Below are 20,459 nucleotides of genomic sequence, written 5' to 3' on the forward strand. Positions count from 1 at the left end.
ATGCATATATCAGTGTTTACCTTACTTGTCACAAATTAAATCAGCAGATATAAGCATTTGACCTCTTGTACATCATCGGTAGTAATTAATTTAATTGAATGCCCCTGTAGGAAGGTTTATGTGAGGAAGACCATGCATATAAAAAAGATCAGGATGATAGAGCATCCATCTGCCCTTGCACATCATCGTATCAATGCCCCGCTGGTTGCTCATTGTGATGAAGATCATCATTCGTTTAGCGATTTATGCTTTTCTGTGATTGACCAGTTGACAGAGACGTGGCAAGGTGGTGATTTGAACCTTAAGACTTTTAAAATTGGAACAGCGGTGGATTTACAGATTAAAATCAGAGGTCTCAATTCTGACAGTGACAAGTGGTTTTTTTAGGCTGATCATGTGTTTATCATGTCACTGTTTTGCGTCACTAATTACTTTATTTTTCAGGTGAAGAGTTGTCAGCCACATAATCTACATCATCACAGACACTATAAGGAGTTACCATTTCCTCTCAGTTTTGTTACTTGGAATTACTAAATCCTGTTGGTCCTTGATATATGGTATACTTGGGCTTACAAATAAGTACTTTTTTATTATATATTTGAACATTGATTGACTTATGGCTCTTATACATTTATAGATGACAACTTGATGACTTTTTCATTGAACATGATTCTACCCCTGATGAAGCTTAGTTGTGAAACATTGGCTGTATCGGTTTACTTTGAAGTCAAATATTGGGACTGTTGTTGTTATTTTATATGCATAAAAATTTTCTTTAAAATATACATGCAAACATCATTATTAAATAAGGTGAATGATCAAACTGAGCGGGCAATTCAGATTCTTGGACACGCCGACAGGCTTATTGACACCTTTAATTTAAGTGTATGTTACTCTTATTTTTGTATATTGACAAATATTGTAAATATTATAGAGATTGACGTCAATTTAACCAATTACTTTCACATTTTTCAACAGAATCAAAATTTTGAAACTGAATCCCATTACTGGTTTGTAGACCTTCATAACATCCCGCAGTCTCTTTGGGCATTTCTGCTCTTTTTCAAGCCGCTTGTGGGATCATCTTTAATCATAGGTCTTTAAAGTCCACTTATATTTTCTTTTTTTGTGTTTTCTTATATTTTTCTTTGTATATAAAATATACCATCAGGTATTAATCTTTCATTTAAGATAATAATATAATTTTGAAGTACTTCCCTTACAGGGGTGGCAGAGTCCAGTTCGCGGGGGGCGCAACCCTCCCGGTGATGACAGAGTACAGTTTGCTCTTGTTGAATTCTTGAAGACTTGTATCAAATATATCCAGTGCTACATCAGTCTTCAGTGTTTCCAGCATTGATTGTGTTTGCGATTGAAGTTCGATTTCAATCTTCCATGCCTGATCTATTATCAACAACATCAGGTGCATTGAGCATTTGTTTAGTATATAGGACCATTTTTCCAAGAATTCTGGGCACTCAGTATAGAGTTTGGGCTCCTTTATCAAACGTAAACCTCTAGGAATACGCTGATGCTTTAAGTATTCTACTAAGGTTGTGCTATGTAGCTCAGTCCTGATTATGCGTTTGTTCAGTGTTATTAGTTCAGACCAACTTGGTGCCAAATTCTGTGTTTCCCCATCAGAAAACAGTGAATTACTTTTCAATACATTGTTTAACTGGTCGTCTGTAAAGCTGAGTACTTTATCCCACCGTGGTTGTGTCATTAAAATAAAACTGAGTTACATCAAATTAGCATGAGCTACAGTAGAAGCACTGGGGGACTCAGGTATCAAGATATAATATGCCTTTTGAAATAAATATGTTTTTAGAGCTTTTCTAAAGAATGTAGGCTCTGAGATTGTTCTTAACTCCATGGGAAGGGAGTTCCATAACAAGGGTCCAACAGTAGAGAAAGCACGCTCTCTGATCTCCTCCAAGTGGACTAATCTTGGTGCGGGATCATCTAGTAATCTATGGTTAGAAGACTGTAGAGTTCTGGTAGGAGTATAGATTTTTAATGTAGCTGCAATCCATGGCGATGGAATGTTGTTTAGAAGGGTGTGGATTGTACTGGCAAGTTTATATTGCCAGTACAATCCACAGTATATAACTGATAACCAAAAAAGTGATTGCAAAGGAGTAATATGATTGTGTACAGCGGGACCTGTCAACAAGAGGACTGCAGTTTTGTATAATTTGTAATGGACAAATTATATAGGTAGGGAGAATAGTGAAGAGGGAATTACAATAATCGAGGCTAGAGAAGAGATTGAAGAACTTCAAAAATCAGGGAGATCCAATAGTGGATTTAAGTGCCGTAGTAGACGTAGTTTAAAGAAAGATGATTGTGTTGAAAACTTGATGTGATCATGAGAATGCCAAGATTATAGACTGTTTTGGATATGGAAATGTTTTGATTTTTGAAAACAATTTTTTCAGGAATGTGAAAAGAAGAAAATTGAGAGAGAATCATAATTTCAATTTTGGTGGCAATTAAGGCAAGTTTGTTATAATTAAGCCAGTCATGGATAGTGAAGAGACATAGCAAAATTAATTGTTCTGTTAAAGTCCAGGATGCTATGAGAGGAAAGAAAAATTGTATGTCATTTGCACTCAATATCCATGCTGTGAGAGGTAGAGATTAGCTACTTGATTTTCTGTAAATAGATATTTGAAACCCCATCTCGTCCTTATGAATTTGAATATGCAGGAAAAATATAGATTTAGGATTACTTTTCTTTGAAAATTGCAATCACATGAAGATAGCAACTCAAAAAAAGAACTGTAGATCATGGTTTTAGCTATCTCAAATCATAAAAATGTCATTGATATATCGCTCAATATGACAATGTCATCTTTAAACAGAGAGGGGTAGATTTAAAAAGGTGCGCGCGGGCATACATAAATATCGGAGCAGCCTGAGGGGGAACATCCATTCCCCCTAACCTAAGCTTCCCACCCTTTCCTCTAACCTTTCCTCCCCCCTAGCCCTACCCTAACACCCCCCCAAAATTATTATCATACCTTTTGTGCCTGCGCAGGTTGCACGCGGCGGCAGCCTGCCAGCACTTAATCCTCCAACACAGCGCCAAATGGCCGCTGTGTTGGAGGCCTCTCGCCCCATCCCTGCCCCCGGACCGCCCCTTTAGTAAAGCCCCGGCGCACGTAACCCTTTGAAAATCCGGCCCAGACTGTTTCAACCAGAGATGTTCAAATTGAACAACACTGGTTTGAACATAGCCAGCTATTTTAAAGTTAGCTAACTCTAGGACAGCTCTTTGGTGCGACCAGACTTAGCTGGATAAGTTATCCAATTAACGTAACTCCTCCCCGAAACATCCCAGATTGCCTCTAAGTTATCTGGCTAAAATTTAGCTGGATAAATGCCCAAATATTCATTGAAATGCCTCTGAATATGGACTTCCATATACATTTCTAATATACGGGGGCCATGAGTGGCACCAATTCTGTACCATTTATTTGTAAGCAGAACTGGCCCTCAAGGACAAAATAATCATTTTTATGGACAACTGAAGCCAGTTTGCAATTAATTCAAAAGGCACCCTTTGGGGTATGAGTAGTAAGTTTAATGTGTGAGAGATAACATTTAACAGCTGGCAGTAGGATATTCGTGTAGCGTGCTCCAGTGTCTAAGATCACCAAAAGCATTAATTCTGTCACAAAATGACAAACATAGGTGATGAACCATGAACATAAGAAGGAGTTTTTGGGGCAAAAGGTTTTACGTACCTACTGACAAAAATTAACAAAGATTCTAGATGGAAACCCTTATCCAGCTCAATGGAATGTCTAGAATGTTGGGTAAAAGATGTATTAATATAAGTGGCAATATAAAAAACTGGGATGCTAACATGAGCTACATCAAGAAAATTATATTCCTTATTTGTAAGACAGGTCCCTTCTCAACTCACATTTAGAAGAGATATAATTTATTTTCTAATTTTCAAAGTTGGGTTATACGGGAGATGTGCAACATGTTATTAGATAACTGATGCGTAATTTCAGTGATACATGATATTCTGGATAAGACCATAATGGGTCACTCCTTGTATTTGTGGGTTTTATATAACCCAATCATTTTCTTTAGAGTGCAGTCATATCCTTTCATTTTGACACATCTTGTAGCACTATGAGACAGAACATTTGCATGTGTGGAACTAGGGAGCCAGGAATAATCCACACTATCAAATTATCGTCCGTATTTATAAATGGTTATTTTGAAAAAAAAAAAAAAAAAAAAGATTTGTATTGTAAATGACTAATAAATCTATTCCACCTAAAACTGAAATGGATCGTATTCTGCAGAAGGCACATATGACAGAACTTTGGCAACGGCAACAAGCTGACTGGGTTTGATAAATGTTGGTTAGAAAGATTATTGCTCTGTCTGTCCGGGCTGTTACTGAATCCAAAGGTGATTCCAAACTATATTCTGTTCCTGTCTCCTCCTGTTTCTGGTGGTCCAGTGATTTTTGAAGGATACTTGACCTGTACACAAAAAAAAGACGCAGCTGCAGCAGCAGCAGCAGCAGCCTGGGGCAACCATTCGTGAGGCTCTCATCTGCTCAAGTGGAGTCCTCTGATGATACATCAAAATGTGGCCAGTTCAGATGCAAATTTCTTAACAGGATTAGCCCATAGATAACTAAAGCTCTGTAGATAATCACTTTCATCCCATTTTAATTTACCTAATTTAATTTTTTTTTTACTTCTGATTTGAATGGATCAATAGATCTCTTGAGTTTACTTACATTAGAGTCAAATAAATCAGTAGCCATATTATCCTTTAGCTGGTTAGCACAGGGGAAGATATACTAAAGTTAATGATTTAATGGGGACACATATGCTCAAAGGCTGGCACACATTTTAATGTGGGCCTTTGTATACAGTTACACTCTGCATATCATTAACTTTGTAGACTGATAGTAAAAACATATTTCCACGCGTGTGCTAAGAAATGTGCACTAAAATTAGCATACTCATTTCTTAGTGCACTTTGAGTGCATAGACCCCTAAAAGCAGTTAAAAGATTCTTGAGTGACCTTAGGGTGTATTCTGAAGATATCTCAGACCTTTGTAGTAAAAACAGTTTTTATAGATTCTCTCAGCACTATAAATAAAAGTGAATAGGTTACGGAATACCTTTTCCCAATACTCTCCTTGACTGGAAACCTGAAACTATAGACAGAAGGGAACAGTAATGCAACATTTTTTTCAATTCTACCAAATATTTCTATGAATAAGTCAATATTTTCACTTTAACATACACTTAACAGGTGATGTAAATACTGCAAATCCAAATTAATGTTTGCATGTTTTTACAAAATTATTCAAACAGCTGAATAGAATCTTCTCTTGCCCAACAAATAGACAATGGTAACATGATTTAATTGTATCACTTGAGTCTCAGAACTGGTTAATTTTGCTGTAAACAGTTTTATGTAGTACTCACTGTTTGTCTTCTGTAGTTACAGTCCTCATAGTCTGCAGTTCTCCCATCATTGCAGAAATTCTCAGTGCTGAGGAAAGAACAAAAAATAATTCTTAAAGCCCATCTACTCAACCACTACAAAATCTTTGTAAAAACTTAATTGTGTTTTTAATAGTATATATACCTATCTCTCTCACACACTCTCTCTCTTTCTATATCTATCTATATATACACAAACACACACACACACACACACTTTTGTCGTTGCATGATTTTTATCTTGTAATTCCATATTGATTTTCCTAACAGCTTGAACTCGGAGTTAATTTTCAAAGGAGTTACGCAGGTAAAATAGTAGCCTGTACTCGCATGCTATTTTATAAACATCAAAATTACATGTGTATTTTTGATTTTGTGTGAATATTTGCTTTTGCAAGAAAAGAGCAGTCTAGGGGCTTTCCGGGGTAGGGCAAAGATGTATGCACAGAGGGGCAGTTCTATAATGAAGTAGCGTGAGGTGGCTGTCTCAGGCGGCAAAATATGGAGTAGCAAAAAGTGCCCCCCAAAACGCTGGGTGGCCATCTCGCCTTGCCGCAAGATTATATAGTTAGGTAAAAGTTGGCGGGGATCTCAAGCCCCACCAGTGACTGAAAGAGGAGGAGGAGATCAGGTCTTATGTCACCGGTGGAGCCCAACGCGCTGCTGGCAGAAGAAGGAGGAGAGCAGGCCTTGTGCCACTGGCAGAGCCCAAACTGATGCTGGCAGGAGGAGAAGGAGGATATCAAGCCTTGCATGGCAGGCGGAGCCGATCCCATTGGTGGCAGGAGGAGGAGGAGGCGATCGGGCCTTGCGCTGCTGGCAGAGGCCAATTTGCCACTGACAAGAAGAAGAGATCAGACCTTGCACCACCGATGGCAAAAGTTGAAGGAGGTCCCACCAGTAGCCAAAAAAAAAAAAAGGAAGCAAGAAAAGAACATGTGTGAGATAGAGGGAGTGTGTGTGTGCCTGTGTGTTTGAGAAAAAGCATGTACGTGTGGGTGAGAGCATGTACTGGGTGTCTGCATGTGAAAAAGCATGTGAACATCTGAGTGTGAGAGAGAATGGGTGAGAGCATCTGTGTGCGTGTTACAGAGCATATGTGTGTGTGTGTGTGTGTGTGTGTGTGTGTAAGAGCATACATGAAATCATGTATGAGTGTCTGTGGAGAAGGAGAATGTGTGAAACCATCTGTGTGCGTGTGTGAGAAGGAGCATGTAAGTGAACATCTGTGCATGAGAGAACATCTGCATGTGTGAAAGATCATGTATGAGAGCATCTGTGTGTGTGAGCATTTCATCTATGCATATGTGAGTATGTATGAGCGTCTGTGTAAGAAGCATCATCTGTGGGGACGATGCAATAAAGTATGCTCAGCCTAGCACACAGGTAAACATGTGGTCGGATGCGCATTTTTGACACGCTAGACTAACACCTGATGCGAAAAGGGAATTAGTGTGTCCAAAATGCATGTCTAAACAAGCGCATAGCTAATAGCACTATTCACATGTAAATGCCATATAGATGAGGATATTAGTTATTACACCCCCCCGACGCACAAAAATGCTGATCGCCCAACAGATCCTTTTTAATGTGGAAAATTTAACACCAGTCCCTGAGATGGTGATAGGTCATACTGCAAGCCAAGGGCGCTTGAAAAAAAACAAAAATACTATTCTCTTTGGTACAATACTAAGATCTACTGTTTGTAGTGATGAAAATCAGAAGAAAATGTAATGGGCTGATAAAAAAAAAAATTCTGGGTGCACAATGCACAATATGGAAGCTCCAGGATGATCCTATTGTGCATGTATATTGTGTGTGTAAATCAACTGCGGTGTGAGCAAATAGACGCTCGTATTGAGCACCCGTTTTCCTGACATGCGCACATCCACAGCTCCTGGGTGCCTGATAATTTTGAGAATTGGGGATGCACAATGTCTCCTTAGTGCATCCATTTTAGCGTGGCAACTCATTATAATATAGGCCCAAAAAAACAAGAAGGAAGTCGGTCTAAAAAAGCCGTGAGGAATGAAAATGAGGAGATGCCGAAAGTCCTCAAAAATATTTATTAAGAAACAATTAATTCGTGAATGCCCGACTCTAGGCCTGAGTTTTGCCCAATGAAGGGCTGCTTCAGGGGCTACAATAAAATAATCATTACATAAATAATGTTAATATTATTAGAAATCACAAACAACACACAGATACACAAATTAAAATAAATACAAACAGAAAAATACAATCATATAAATCAATTTGAAAAAAAATTAGACATAGACTGATAAACATAAAGGAAAGTAAATCATATAAATCAATTTGTGAAAAAATAGACAGTAGCAGGATAGCAAATGTTGCTTACCTGATGTAACAGGTGTTCTCACAGGACAGCAGGATGTTAGTCCTCACAAATGGGTGACATCGAGGATGGAGCCCACCATGGAAAACTTCTGTCAAAGTTTAACAGAACTTTGACTGGCCCCTACTGGGCATGCCCAGCACTGACCCTGCAGCCAGCAGGGGTTTCTCTTCAGTCTGATTTTCAAAGCTACAGGCAGTGCCTAAAAAGTAAAAATAAACGAACCCAACACCGCGGGGTGGCGGGCGGGTTTCGTGAGGACTAACATCCTGCTGTCCTGTGAGAACATCTGTTACATCAGGTAAGCAACATTTGCTTTCTCACAGGACAAGCAGGATGGTTGTCCTCACAAATGGGTGAGTACCGAGCTGAGGATGTCCTGACTTGCACCAAAGGCACCCAACGGCGTGCAAAAGGCACAACAACTGGGGTGTAATTTGGGAAAGGGCATCCGCACCCTACCGGGCAGGTGGAAGGGTGTTGGTACATCACGTTGGAAAAAGGTTACGCAAGACAGATTGGCCGAAGATGGAGTCCTGTCTTCCAGCTTTGTCCAAACAATAGTGGGCTGCAAAGGTATGGAGAGAACTCCAGGTTGCAGCTTTACAGATGTCAGGAAGCGGCACCGATCAAAGGTGTGCTACTGAAGTCGCCATGGCCCTCACAGAGTGTGCTTTAACACGGTCTTGAAAAGGAATGCCAGCTTGCTGATAGCAAAAAGAAATGCAGTCCGCCAACCAGGAAGAAAGAGCCTGCTTACCCACAGGTTGTCCCAACTTGTTAGGATGGAAAGAGACAAATAATTGAGTGCTCTTCCTGTGAGCAACTGTACGGTCTAGATAAAAAGCTAGAGCTCGTTTACAGTCTAGGGTATGCAGAGTCTGTTCCCCGGGGTTGGAGTGGGGCCTGGGAAAAAAGATAGGTAGTATTATGGATTGATTGATATGAAACTCAGAAACTACCTTAGGTAAAAATTTAGGGTGAGTGCGGAGTACCGCCCGGTCCTGCAGGAGTTTAGTGTAAGGCGGATAGGTAACTAGGGCCTGTAATTCACTAACCCTGCGAGCTGAAGTGATAGCCAAAAGGAATAACACTTTCCAAGTGAGGTATTTCAAGTCACAGGAGTGCAGAGGTTCGAAAGGTGGTTTCATTAGACGACCAAGAACCAGATTAAGGTCCCAAGATGGGGCCGGAGGACGTAAGGGTGGCTTCAGATGGAGCAAGCCTTTAAGAAAGCGTGTTACCAGGGGTTGTACTGAAATAGGGACACCCTCGATACCTTTATGGAAGGCGGCTACCGCACTGACATGCATCCTTATGGAAGAGGTTTTAAGACCTGATTCTGATAGATGCCATAAATAGTCCAAGAATTTAGAGATTGGACAGGAAAGGGGATCAAGGGACTGAGAAGTCCATGATGTGTACCTTTTCCATTTATATGAATAGGATCTTCTGGTGGAGGGCTTTCGCGAAGCTATCAGGACACGAGAAACCGAATCCGAAAGGTTAAACGGCTGCAGGACTAACCTTTCAACATCCATGCCATCAGGGACAAGGCCTGGAGGTTGGGATGGAGGAGGCATCCGTCGTTTTGAGTGAGTAGATGCGGATCCTTTCCCAAGGGAATGTGCCTGCAGATGGAGAGATCCTGGAGTATGGGAAACCACACTTGGCGTGGCCAGTGCGGTGCTATCAGGATCATGGTTCCTCCGCCCTGGCGTAGCTTCACGAGAGTCCTCGACAGAAGAGGAAGTGGAGGGAATGCATAAAGCAGACCGGTCGTCCACTTGAGGGAGAAGGCATCCCTCGGCCGAGAATGCTGGCTCCGAAGGAGAGAGCAGTAATTGTCCACTTTGTGGTTCTGAGGAGACGCAAAGAGGTCTATGTCGGGATAACCCCACTTGTGAAACAGAGAGGTCGCTACGAGAGGATTGAGTGACCACTCGTGTGGTTGGAAGACACGGCTCAGCTGGTCTGCCAATACATTGTCTACTCCCGGCAGGTAGGTGGCCCTGAGGTACATGGAGTGGGAGAGGGCTTCTGCCCAAATCTGCGCAGCTTCCTGACACAGAAGGAAGAAGCCTGTGCCTCCCTGCTTGTTTATGTACCACATGGCCACCTGGTTGTCTGTCTGGATCAAGATTATCTGATTCGATAGGTGAGCTTGAAAGTTCTGAGTGCGTAGCGGATTGCTCGCAGTTCCAAGAAATTTATCTGGTGCTCGGCTTCTTCTCGAGACCAGAGTCCCTGAGTTTGTAACTTGTCCACATGGGCTCCCCAACCGGTGTGGGAAGCATCGGTGGTTAGGATTACTTGGGGATCTGGTAGAAGAAAAGGTAAGCCCTGCAGGAGGTTGACTTGAGTCGTCCACCAGGTTAAGGACAGGCGTAGCGCTTGTGTAATTGTGACAATGGTGGACAGAGGCTGAAGAGCCTGAATCCATTGATGTCGCAGAGTCCATTGGGTAACTCTCATGGCAAGTCGCGTCATGGGAGTGACTTGAACCGAGGATGCCATGTGTCCTAGGAGAACGAGGAATTGGCGAGCCGTGGCAGTGTTTTGAGACTGGAGCTGGCGAGCTAGGGATATTAGAGTCTGGACCCTTTCATGAGGAAGGTAGGCTTTTGCCTGTAAGGTGTCCAAGTCTGCCCCAATGAAGGATAAGGTTTGAGACGGGACTAAGCAAGATTTCTCGTAATTGACAAGAAACCCTAAGGAAAGGAGTGTTTGAATTGTCAATTTTAGGGAGGATTGAGCAATCTGTTGAGTGGAGGCCCTGATTAACCAATCGTCCAGATAGGGGTAGACGTGGACACCTTCCTTTCTGAGGAATGCTGCTACCACGACGAGACATTTGGTAAAGACCCGTGGTGCAGACGCCAGGCCGAAAGGTAGTACTCGATATTGGTAATGGTTTCGGCCCACCAGAAAACGCAGGTACTTGCGATGGGATTGGGTTATCGCAATGTGGGTATAAGCGTCTTTGAGGTCGAGAGAGCATAGCCAATCCCCTCTTTGCAGCAGAGGGAGAAGCGAGCCCAGGGTTACCATCTTGAACTTCTCTTTTTGAAGGTACTTGTTGAGGGCTCGAAGGTCTAAGATGGGACGAAGCCCCCCTGATTTCTTTGGTATCAGGAAGTACCTGGAGTAGAATCCCTTTCCTTGCTGAGAGGGAGGGACGGGTTCTATAGCATTTGATTGCAGAAGAAGGGATACTTCTTGTTGTAAGTGAGTCAAGTGGCTGGTCAGACTCCATGCTTGTAGAGGCGGGGAGTCTGCCGGAAGAGTAGTGAAGTTGAGGTGGTAACCCTGTGCTATAATTGCTAGTACCCACTGATCTGAGGTGATCTGTATCCAGCGGTCTAAAAAGTGGCACAGTCGACCTCCCACAGGGAAGGCTGGAAGAGGGGTTTGGCACGTGCTCTCTACAGGGAAGTCAAAGGCCCGCCGCAGGCCCAGGGGGTGGGGCTACAGTAGGTCTTTGCTTCCGAGGCTGGCGTGGCTGAGCTCTGTTGGAAGACCGTGCAGGTCGAGGCTTAGCCGATGGAGGATAATATCGACGTGGCCTAAAGAACGACTTTTTAGAGTCCTTCTTAGATGGTTGTTTGGAGGTCACATCAGATGGAGTGGATGAGAGTTGTTTCAACGTCTCGTGGTGATCTTTTAATTCAGCTACAATTTGCTGAATTTGTTCTCCAAACAAATTGTCCCCTAGGCAGGGTAAATCAGATAGACGATCCTGGACCTCTGGGCGAAGGTTGGATGATTTTAACCAAGCCCAACGTCTGGCTGAGATGGCTGTGGCAGAAACGTTTGTGGAAGCATCGAAGATGTCATATGCCGTCCTAATTTCATGCTTCCTGGCTTCAAACCCTTTGTTAAGAAGGGCTTAAAGCTGTGGTTGATATTGGTCAGGCAAGGTGTCCGCATATTCTTGCATCTGTTTGAGGATGGCTCTTTTATATTGAGTCATGTACAGCTGATACGAAGCTATGCGTGAAATCAACATAGCTCCGTGATACACCTTCCTTCCCACACTATCCAGGAATTTGTTGTCCTTGGTAGGTGGTGTGGAAGAGTGTGGCTTTAGACGCTTTGCTTTCTTTTGCGCTGACTCAACAACGACAGAGCGATGATCCAGTTGAGGCTTCTGAAATCCCGGTGCTGACTGGACAAGATATGTGGAGTCAGCTTTCTTATTGACTGGTGAAACAGATGAAGGAGATTCCCAGTTTTTCTTTAAAAGATCCAGAAACACCTGGTGAATAGGGATGGAAGCGATGATTTTAGGAGCATCCAGAAATTGGAGCAGTTCCATCATCTGGTGCCTGTCATCTTTTTCAGATTGTAGCTGAAAAGGTACTATTTCCGACATCTCCTTCACAAAATTAATAAACGAGAGATCCTCAGGAGGAGAACGCTTTCTACTCTCTGTAGGAGATGGTGGTGAAGGTAAATCAGTGTCAGAAGATGTATCATCACCCCAGGTATCATAGGGATCATGTGGGGCTTGAAGCCCTGAAGGTCCTGGTTGAGGATCCGGGATATTAGGAGGAACCACCGAGGGCATCGAGTGAAATCTCGATGGCATCGGTGCTGAAGGCGGAACTGGGAACGGCATCGAGGGCTTCGGTGCTGTCGATGGAATCGGTGCCGGCCTCGGAATCGATGGAGCCGAAGGATATATCGGTGGCGAGAGACGAGAAGGCACCGATGGGACCACCCCTGAAGGGGGAATTATGAACGGTGTTTCCCCTCCCGATGATAATCCTGTCGGAGACGGTGGTGTTGTCGGTGCTACTGAAATCACCGATGGAAGGGCCGTTATAAGCGCCTCCATGCGGTGCAGTAGCGGTGCTAGAGCTTCTACCAGTGGCTCGGTGGTCGGTTCCCTCCTCGGTGGCGGAGTCGGTGCCGGAGTCGGTGCCGGAATCGGTGCCGGAGACGGTGCCGGTGGAGGTTGGAACTTCTGCATCGCTTTTTCGATGGCCTCCTGGACCAGCCGGTCCAGTTCTGCCCGGAGACCAGGGGTAACGATACCCGGCTCGACGGGAGAGGGAGGCTGAGGCTGAGCCGGAGGGACCACCGTAACTGGTGGGATCACGGCTCCCACACCCCGAAGGGGTGAGGGTTTCCTCGGTGCTTGCGAACGAGACGTGGACGGTGCCAGGTCTGATCGAGGCTTTTTAGTCGGTGGCTCGGTCTGTACGGAGGTCGATGGTTCTGGATCCTCGACGGGCCGAGACTTGTGCCATCTATGGCGATGTTTTTCCTTCCGATCTCCTCGCCCATCCGGGGAGGGGACAGGAGTCGACGGCCGAGAAGTCATCGATGGTGGACGGTCACCGGAGGGTTGACGATGATGGTGCAACTTAGACGGTGCCGGTTCCGATGACGTCGATGCTATCGATGGCGTTGGGGTGCGAGCATGGAAGAGGAGCCCCATCTTCTCCATCCTGGCTTTGCGACCTTTGGGTGTCATTAAGGCACATTTGGTGCAAGTCAGGACATCATGCTCGCTGCCTAAACACAAAACACAGACCCTATGGGGGTCTGTGATTGACATAGTCCGGGTGCAATCCGGACATCGACGGAACCCCGTCGCCATGGCCTTGGGCCAAAAATTTAGTCGCGGGATCGGTGATTGTTGACAGGCCTCAAGGGCCAAAATCGACGTAAGTCGATCAAAATCGGCAAAAAACTTACCGGATTTCCGCGAGGTTGAAAAAATTTGTCGAAAGGAGACCCCTGAGGGGCAAATTTTCTTCAGAAATAAAGTACCGAATTCCTGTCAGGAACGTGGTAAAGAGCTCCTTTCGCCGCGTGGCAACTGCTGCGCGGAAAAAAGAAGACTGAAGGGAGACCCCTGCTGGCTGCAGGGTCAGTGCCGTGCTGGGCATGCCCAGTAGGGGCCAGTCAAAGTTCTGTTAAACTTTGACAGAAGTTTTCCGTGGTGGGCTCCATCCTCGATGTCACCCATTTGTGAGGACAACCATCCTGCTTGTCCTGTGGTAAAGAGCTTGTCCTGTGGTAAAGAGCTCCTTTCGCCGCGTGGCAACTGCTGCGCGGAAAAAATTGCTGGGTATATTCAAGAGGCGTAAGGATCAACAAACCTCCTAGCATGTTCCGAGAAGATACTGCATTTATGAACTCATGGGAGGCTATAAACAAATGCTCCTTGGACCTTATGATTTTAATTATTATAACATCAAGATCCAGAGAAGAAAGACTCAAAAGTGAATTGGATGAGCAGCTTGACTTCCTCAAAAAGAATGATCTCTGTTTCGTTATCATTTATAGTGACTATAAGAAAAACTTAGATACATTTTAATTATTTATTCTCTGGGACACGTTTTAATTTATTTTAGACTTCCCGCTGTTGGTGCACGAATATTACATTGTTATGTGCTTTGGAGCCGCTCTGAAAGAAAGAACCTTAAACGTGCACACTTTCGTGAGCCTAAGAGGTAACACTGCAATTTACTAATATGACTCCCTTTTACAATTGATTGATGCAATAATAACAATTTTAACTAATTCCAGTAATTTTTTATATTAATTTTACTTTTAACATTTATTTTTACCTTTTATTCTTTTTAGTATTCTTCTTATATCATATTTTATTTTTAATATTAATTTTTTAATTTTTAATTTTTATCATACGCCCCACATCAATTTTAAATTCTTATTTTTAAGCTCGTTTATGAACCACTATGGAATGAGTACACCAACAAGATAGTGAAAAACCTGCTACTCTCGTTATTGATGTCATTTTAAATGAGGTACGATTCTACTGATACATATAAATTTTTTAGATACAAAATCCATTGTATACATTACTTGTTTATTAATTTATTTTCTCCTGTTAGGCTTGAGAGACTGAAGGTGTATCTTGAATGAGACAATTATTTTTTATAACTGTGCCATGGTTTTGCTGTTACATATCTTCTTTATCCTGCTACTGTCTGTTTTTTCACAAATTGATTTATATGTTTGTACTTTCCTTTATGTTTATCAGTCTATGTCTAATTTTTTCAAATTGACGTATATGATTGTATTTTTCTGTTTGTATTTATTTTAATTTGTGTATCTTTGTGTTGTTTGTGATTTCTAATAATATTAACATTATTTATGTAATGATTATTTTATTGTAGCCCCTGAAGCAGCCCTTCATTGGGCGAAACTCGGGCCTAGAGTCGGGCATTCACGGATTAATTGTTTCTTAATAAATATTTTTGAGGACTTTTGGCATCTCCTCGTTTTCATTCCTCATTATAATATAGCCCAGGAGAGGTGGTTGTATGCGCATTAGGAAAATGGGCGCTTGCGTATGATATTGTATCAGCTCCTGTGTGAGAAGGAGCATGTGTGAGAGCATTTGTGTGCGTTTGTATGTGAAAGTATGTGTGTATGTATGTGTGTGAGAGAGAGAGCATGTGTGAGAGTATCTGTGTGTGTATATGCAGCTAACTTTAAGATTGCTGGGTATATTCAGCGGTACAAACGCACCATTGAATATACCCTGCTAGTTAGACGGATAGGTTAATCTGGCTAATGAGCTGAGCTGCTCAGCAGCTGAATACTGGCCCCAAGATATCTATTATAACTGATCCCACCATATTGGTCTTGTACCATCACTACAGGTATAGGGGATACAGTATGACCATTGAAAGTGAAAAGCAACATTTAAAATGGATAGATAAGACTACATAAAAATAGGGATGATAAATACCAGCAAACAGGATAGACTGACTATTAAATAGTGATATCCCTTGGCATCCCTCGTTATGCATGAAGGGGCACACAAAAAGGCATGCTACTTTATTACGCTCCTTTGTGTGAGCAACAAAGAAGCACTGGTGTATGGCATTTTCAGCATCTTCTCCGTCCTTTTAACAACCATGCACAATGACAACATCGAAGGGCGGTGCTGAACAATGTTGTCAGACCGTGAGAGAGATATTTCAGATACCAACCTCAGCAGCAGATGGAACATGGGCGACAATCATGATAACAAATATTAATATAAAACATATAAATGTATAAACCAAATAACATAAATCACAACAAAAAATCAAAATCAAACACAAAAACATTAAAACTATTAATAGAACGAATAAGTAACCAGTCATCTTTATCTTTATCTTGAGAAGGGCCAGGCTTTGATCTTCAAATAGATTCATGCCTTACTGCCAATGAACATAATTAAAACATCTCTGGATCTTAACCTTATTTTTCTCAGAATCTTAATAGTAGGAACAGTTAAAATATCTTCTTAGATGAAGTGCAATTCATACCGTGGTATATATGACTGGATTTACTCATCTAAAACCTGTTTGGAATATCAACCCCATACTGAATAGATGACAGCTTTAGTGCATTTGGAGGTGGTTGATAGAGAAGGGAGATAAGGCTTGTATATCCATTGCTACATTTCAGCTACTTATAGATGTTTTAGTATCTATACTTATAGTACTATGTTACTTGAAGAAGAGCGTATTATCTCTCAAAGGCTAGCCAAGAAATGTATTAAATTAGTCCAATAAAAAGATAGCACATTATTTATTTTTTGTGTTTTTACATGGAACTTTTATTTCTGTGTTATATAATAACTTCCTACAAAGCCTTACACATAAGCAGAAGTACAGCATATGTATTTATTTATTTAAAATCATTTATTAATTGCTTTCCAAATCAAATCTTTCAAAGCAATTTACAATAAAATTTAAAACAATCAAATAACAATCACAAGTAAATAATAAAATTAAAATCATCATTATCTAGGCAGTTCATTCCAACAGGAGCCAGACACAATGGTTGAAGCAAGCAGCATGTGAGCAGAAATGCTTATGCTGATGGCTGTTACTCAATCCTATGGGACGTAAATTGAAAGGCCATCAGAGGAAGGTGTCAGCATCCATCGCTCTGGCTGTCCAGGGGCCAATTGACTATTTTTTTTCTCTGGCCCATTGTCATGGCTTCTACTCAGGAGCAGTTGTTAGGAATGTTGATTGCGGAAGAAGCAGAGCAGCAGTTTCTTCTTATAGGGCTGCAGGGCCCCAAATCAGACAACAGCCAAGGTTGACACATCTTGATGATGCCAATATCCTACAAATAATTGGGAATCCAGTAGAGTAGGTGAATTCGACAGCAGTGCAGTCTGTGCTCAGTCAGAGCAATGGGTGCCAGAGGCTTGGAGAGAGTTCTAAGGCGGTCTGCTATGCCTACAGCTATCACAAAGGAGCAGGAACTAGCCTTTGGTACATCAAGAAACGGCCCTCTTCTTTTATGAAACCTGTGAATTTGGTGAGACCAGACCATTTTAGATACAGAAGTTTTTTTCATCCCAAATTTCTGGAGCTTCTACTAAGCTATCTGAGACTGTTCAGAATGAAGCATATAATTTGGACATTATTAATATTAATTTAAACCATGTTTGTTTTAGATAAGGACAAAATCACAGTCCCAGGAGAAGGAGATTTTTGGATTAAGGGTTTAGAGGTGACACATAATAAGTTAGAGTCTTTAGAAAATGCCTTTAGAAGATGTAATTTATATTTTTTTAATTTTCCAAAAATTTAATCTATATTGTTGTGGAAATGTTTAAACTATATGCTTTCTCTGTGTTAAAGATTCCACCTGGGCTGTCCCACCTCTTTCTAGGGCTTTTTACCTTCCATACAGAATTTAGTGTAAGAAGTAACAGTGTCGGAGCCACTTGGCAATAGTGATCACAATATGATCAAATTTAACTTAACTGGAGAGAGGACACCTGCGTGCGGGCGTAGATTTGTTCGCGCAACCCGGCGCAAACAAATCTACGCTCGATTTTATAAAATCCAGGGTCAGCGAGCGCAAGGGGGTGCACAATTGTTCAACTTGCACGCACCGAGCCGCGCAGCCTTCCTCCGTTCCCTCAGAGGCTGCTCCGAAATCGGAGCGGCCTTGGAGGGAACTTTTCTTCCACCTCCCCCCACCTTCCCCTCCCTTCCCCTACCTAACCTGCCCCCCCCCCCCAAGCCCTACCTAAACCCCTCCCCTTACCTTTGTTCCAAACGTTATGCCTGCCAGAGGATTCTAATTCTAATGTTTATGTATTATGAAAACGTTTTCATATATGAAGTTGTTTAATTGTAAACCGGAGTGAAGGCATTCTGCTATACTTCGGTATAAAAAAAGAATCTAAATAAATAAATAAATAAATAAAATGTTCCAGTACAGGCCACTGTGTCGGAGCACTCGACCCCTCCCCCAGACCGTCGTCACGCCCCCAGCCATGCCCCTCAGGCTCGCCCCTTTTTCGAAGTACATGGACATACGTGCGTCCCGGGGCTGGCTCGGCGCGCACAAGGGCAGCTTTTCAGGGGTTACATGCGTAACCCTTTGAAAATCTGCCCCTAAAGAAATATATTGTGACAGCATTTAACTTTCAAAAGGGTGACTATGATAAAATGAGGAACATCGTTAGGAAGAAACTGAAAGAAGCAGCTGCAAAGGTTAGGAGTTTACATCAGGCATGGACCTTGTTTAAAAAATACCATCTTGGAAGCCCAGAACAGATGTATTCCACACACTAGAAAAGGCAGAAGGAAGGCTAAACAATTTGTGACATGGTTAAAAGGTGAAGTGAGAGAGGCTATAATAGCTAAAAGAACATCTTTCAATAAATGGAAAAGGAGCATAAGCACTGGCAAGTGAAATGTAAAGAACTGATAAGGAAGATAGAATTTAAAAAGAAGCTTACCCTGGAAGCAAAAACTCATAATAAAAACCTTTTCAGGTATATTTGAAGTAAAAAGCCTATGAGGGAGTCAGTTGGACTATTAGATGATCAAGGGGTAAAAGGGGCACTTAGGGATGACAAGTCCATTGTAGAGAGACTAAATGAATTCTTTGCTTTGGTCTTCACTGAGGAAGACCTCTTTTACTTTCTTCCTCATGGATTGCTTTCTCTCATCTCATTTGCAGAAGTATCTCCCATACTAAATCAGTTGAAAGACAGTTTCTGCGTCTTGAACTTCTGTTCAACTACTTTGCTTAAGGCTCTGCATACTGAAGTAAACCCTATCATTACCTCTTATCAATGCCTCCCTCTCTGAAGGTGTGGTTCCTCAAATGCTAACAACAGCAGTGGTGTGTCCACTGCTAAAAACACCTGGCTTGGATCCTCTTGATTTAGGGAATTTCCAGCCTTTTTTCCCCTCCCAGTTTTTCCTAAGCTCACTGAAAAAATTGTTTACAATCAACTACAGGACCTTGTGTCCATCGGTCGCAGACGGCTGCGACCGCTCTGCCTTACCTCTTTTTCTCCTCTTTCACTCTCTTTGGGCAAGATGGCTGCCTCCGGTGCCGAGTGCCGACGGTCTCAGCGTTTCCAAACCAGCATGGGCATCCCCATCCGCCATGCTCACTCCTGTGGCCTTCTAGGGTGCGAGCGCGCACATCTCCCACACTCAAATACATGTCATGGTGGGAACCTCGGGGGTGGCCCCACCGCATGACGTCAGTACCTCTGGGTTTATCTAGCCTCCACTTCCGCTACCACCTTGTTAGCAAAGACTTTAGTTTAGCTACTCTGATCGCTTGTTGCGTCCGTCGGTCTCAGACGGCTTCGTCCCATATGCCTTACCTTGGGAAAATGGCTACCGCCACATCTGCTAGCCGCCCTCTCTGGCGTCCCCAGAATGGCTATAGCGTTGCCTCCTGCCATGTTCCTCTCAAGGGCCTACTAGGGTGCGTGCTCGCTACCCACATCTTTATTCTGACTATGGCGCGAACCTCAGGGGCGTCCCCCTCAAGTGACTTCACAATATTCAGGTATTTAGCCTTCCCGCTATTGCTAGCTAACTGAGTTAGCAAAGACTGGATTCGGACTGGATTCGTCGGTCTATGCTACTCTGACGCTTCAGTGCACCCGCTGGAAGCTTTCTCTCCGTCCTTCGAGGTAACTACTAACCTGGGTACCCGCTCCTCGGGGGCCCTTCCTCTTCTTTCAGGTGCCTTACTGGGATCAGGTACTCTCTCCTCGTGGGCCTGCTCTCCCTGCCTCGGTGCCTGGAACCATCTACTTCTGCCTGGTGGGAACCTTCTACATACAGCTACCATCTAGTGAGTAATATAACTCTCAGTCTATCTCAACCTCAGCTTTGCCGTGCTGGGAACTCTACACCAGAACTTCCCTGTATTATCTTGGTGAGAAGGGTCCCTCTGCCAAGAGTCCCTGGACTGCTACTTCAGAATCTGCTCACTACTGCCACCTCTGGTGGCTTACATCTGCTGTAAATTAAAGACAATTCAGTATTTGTGCGTCCTGAGTCTAGCCCAGTACTATGATTCCCCACGGGGTTCCTCCCTGTGGGCATGGTCATCTCCCATAGTACCCAGGAATCCACCCAAACACCTCAAAACCATTACACCGCTCTAAGCTGTACACTTAGACACAGCTTTCACTCCAAGGGCCTCGCTCCTCTAGAAGCTCTAGACATCCGCTCCTTGGGGATCTCTCACTTCCAACTACCCTTCAGGGCCTCACTAAGACAACCGCTCCTCGGGGGTCTTTCTCTCTCTTCTACATTTCAGGATAATGGATCATTGGGAACTTGCTCCTCAA

At 42.9% G+C, this 20,459-nt stretch overlaps 1 protein-coding gene across 1 annotated transcript in view; it reads right to left on the reverse strand.

Moving 5' to 3' along the window:
- The window catches only part of RFX8 (RFX family member 8, lacking RFX DNA binding domain), a 186,633-nt gene that overhangs the window by 90,742 nt on the left and 75,432 nt on the right, over positions 1 to 20,459 (reverse strand). The window contains exons 4-5 of the mRNA XM_029603318.1: positions 5,476 to 5,542; positions 5,096 to 5,201 (exon numbers count right to left, since the gene is read on the reverse strand). Of these exons, the coding sequence (XP_029459178.1) occupies positions 5,096 to 5,201; positions 5,476 to 5,542 (173 nt within the window). The remainder of the gene's footprint in view (positions 1 to 5,095; positions 5,202 to 5,475; positions 5,543 to 20,459) is intronic.

Source organism: Rhinatrema bivittatum, chromosome 5, assembly GCF_901001135.1.
Source record: "Rhinatrema bivittatum chromosome 5, aRhiBiv1.1, whole genome shotgun sequence".
Classification (NCBI taxonomy): Eukaryota; Metazoa; Chordata; class Amphibia; order Gymnophiona; family Rhinatrematidae; genus Rhinatrema; species Rhinatrema bivittatum.